At 69.5% G+C, this 380-nt stretch overlaps 1 protein-coding gene across 1 annotated transcript in view; it reads left to right on the plus strand.

The window, feature by feature from the left end:
• Positions 1–377, plus strand: part of LOC103901551 (endothelin-converting enzyme 2-like) — a gene marked incomplete at its 3' end in the record, with an annotated part of 3,212 nt that extends 2,835 nt beyond the window's left edge. The window contains exon 3 of the mRNA XM_019472874.1: positions 242–377. Within this exon, the coding sequence (XP_019328419.1) occupies positions 242–377 (136 nt within the window). The remainder of the gene's footprint in view (positions 1–241) is intronic.
• Between the last annotated feature and the right edge of the window lie 3 nt (positions 378–380).

Consider the following 380-nt stretch of genomic DNA (forward strand, 5'->3'; position numbering starts at 1 on the left):
GCGCATGGGGACCCCCGTTCCCCATTGCCACCGGGCTGCGCGTGGTCTGGTGACATGTCAGAACCGGGAGGGGCGGGGGCAGGGTTAGGACAGGAGATTTGGGGATGCAATGGGAGAGGCTGGGGGGAATCTTTGGCAGATGGTGATGGGGGTCCCTGGGGATGGGGGCCATCCCTGCCGGAGGGGCTGAACCTCACTGTGTGTCCCCCCCCTCCTTGTCCTGGGGGTTCTCCTGCCGCAGGTGAGCCGGGTGCTGCGCCCAGGGGGCTGCTTCATCTCCATCACCTTCGCCCAGCCCCACTTCCGCAAGCCCCACTACGCCCAGGAGGCCTTCGGCTGGTCCCTGCGCCACGCCGCCTGCGGGGACGGGGACGCCGGCG

Source organism: Aptenodytes forsteri, unplaced genomic scaffold, assembly GCF_000699145.1.
Source record: "Aptenodytes forsteri isolate BGI_AS27 unplaced genomic scaffold, ASM69914v1 Scaffold404, whole genome shotgun sequence".
Taxonomy (NCBI): domain Eukaryota; kingdom Metazoa; phylum Chordata; class Aves; order Sphenisciformes; family Spheniscidae; genus Aptenodytes; species Aptenodytes forsteri.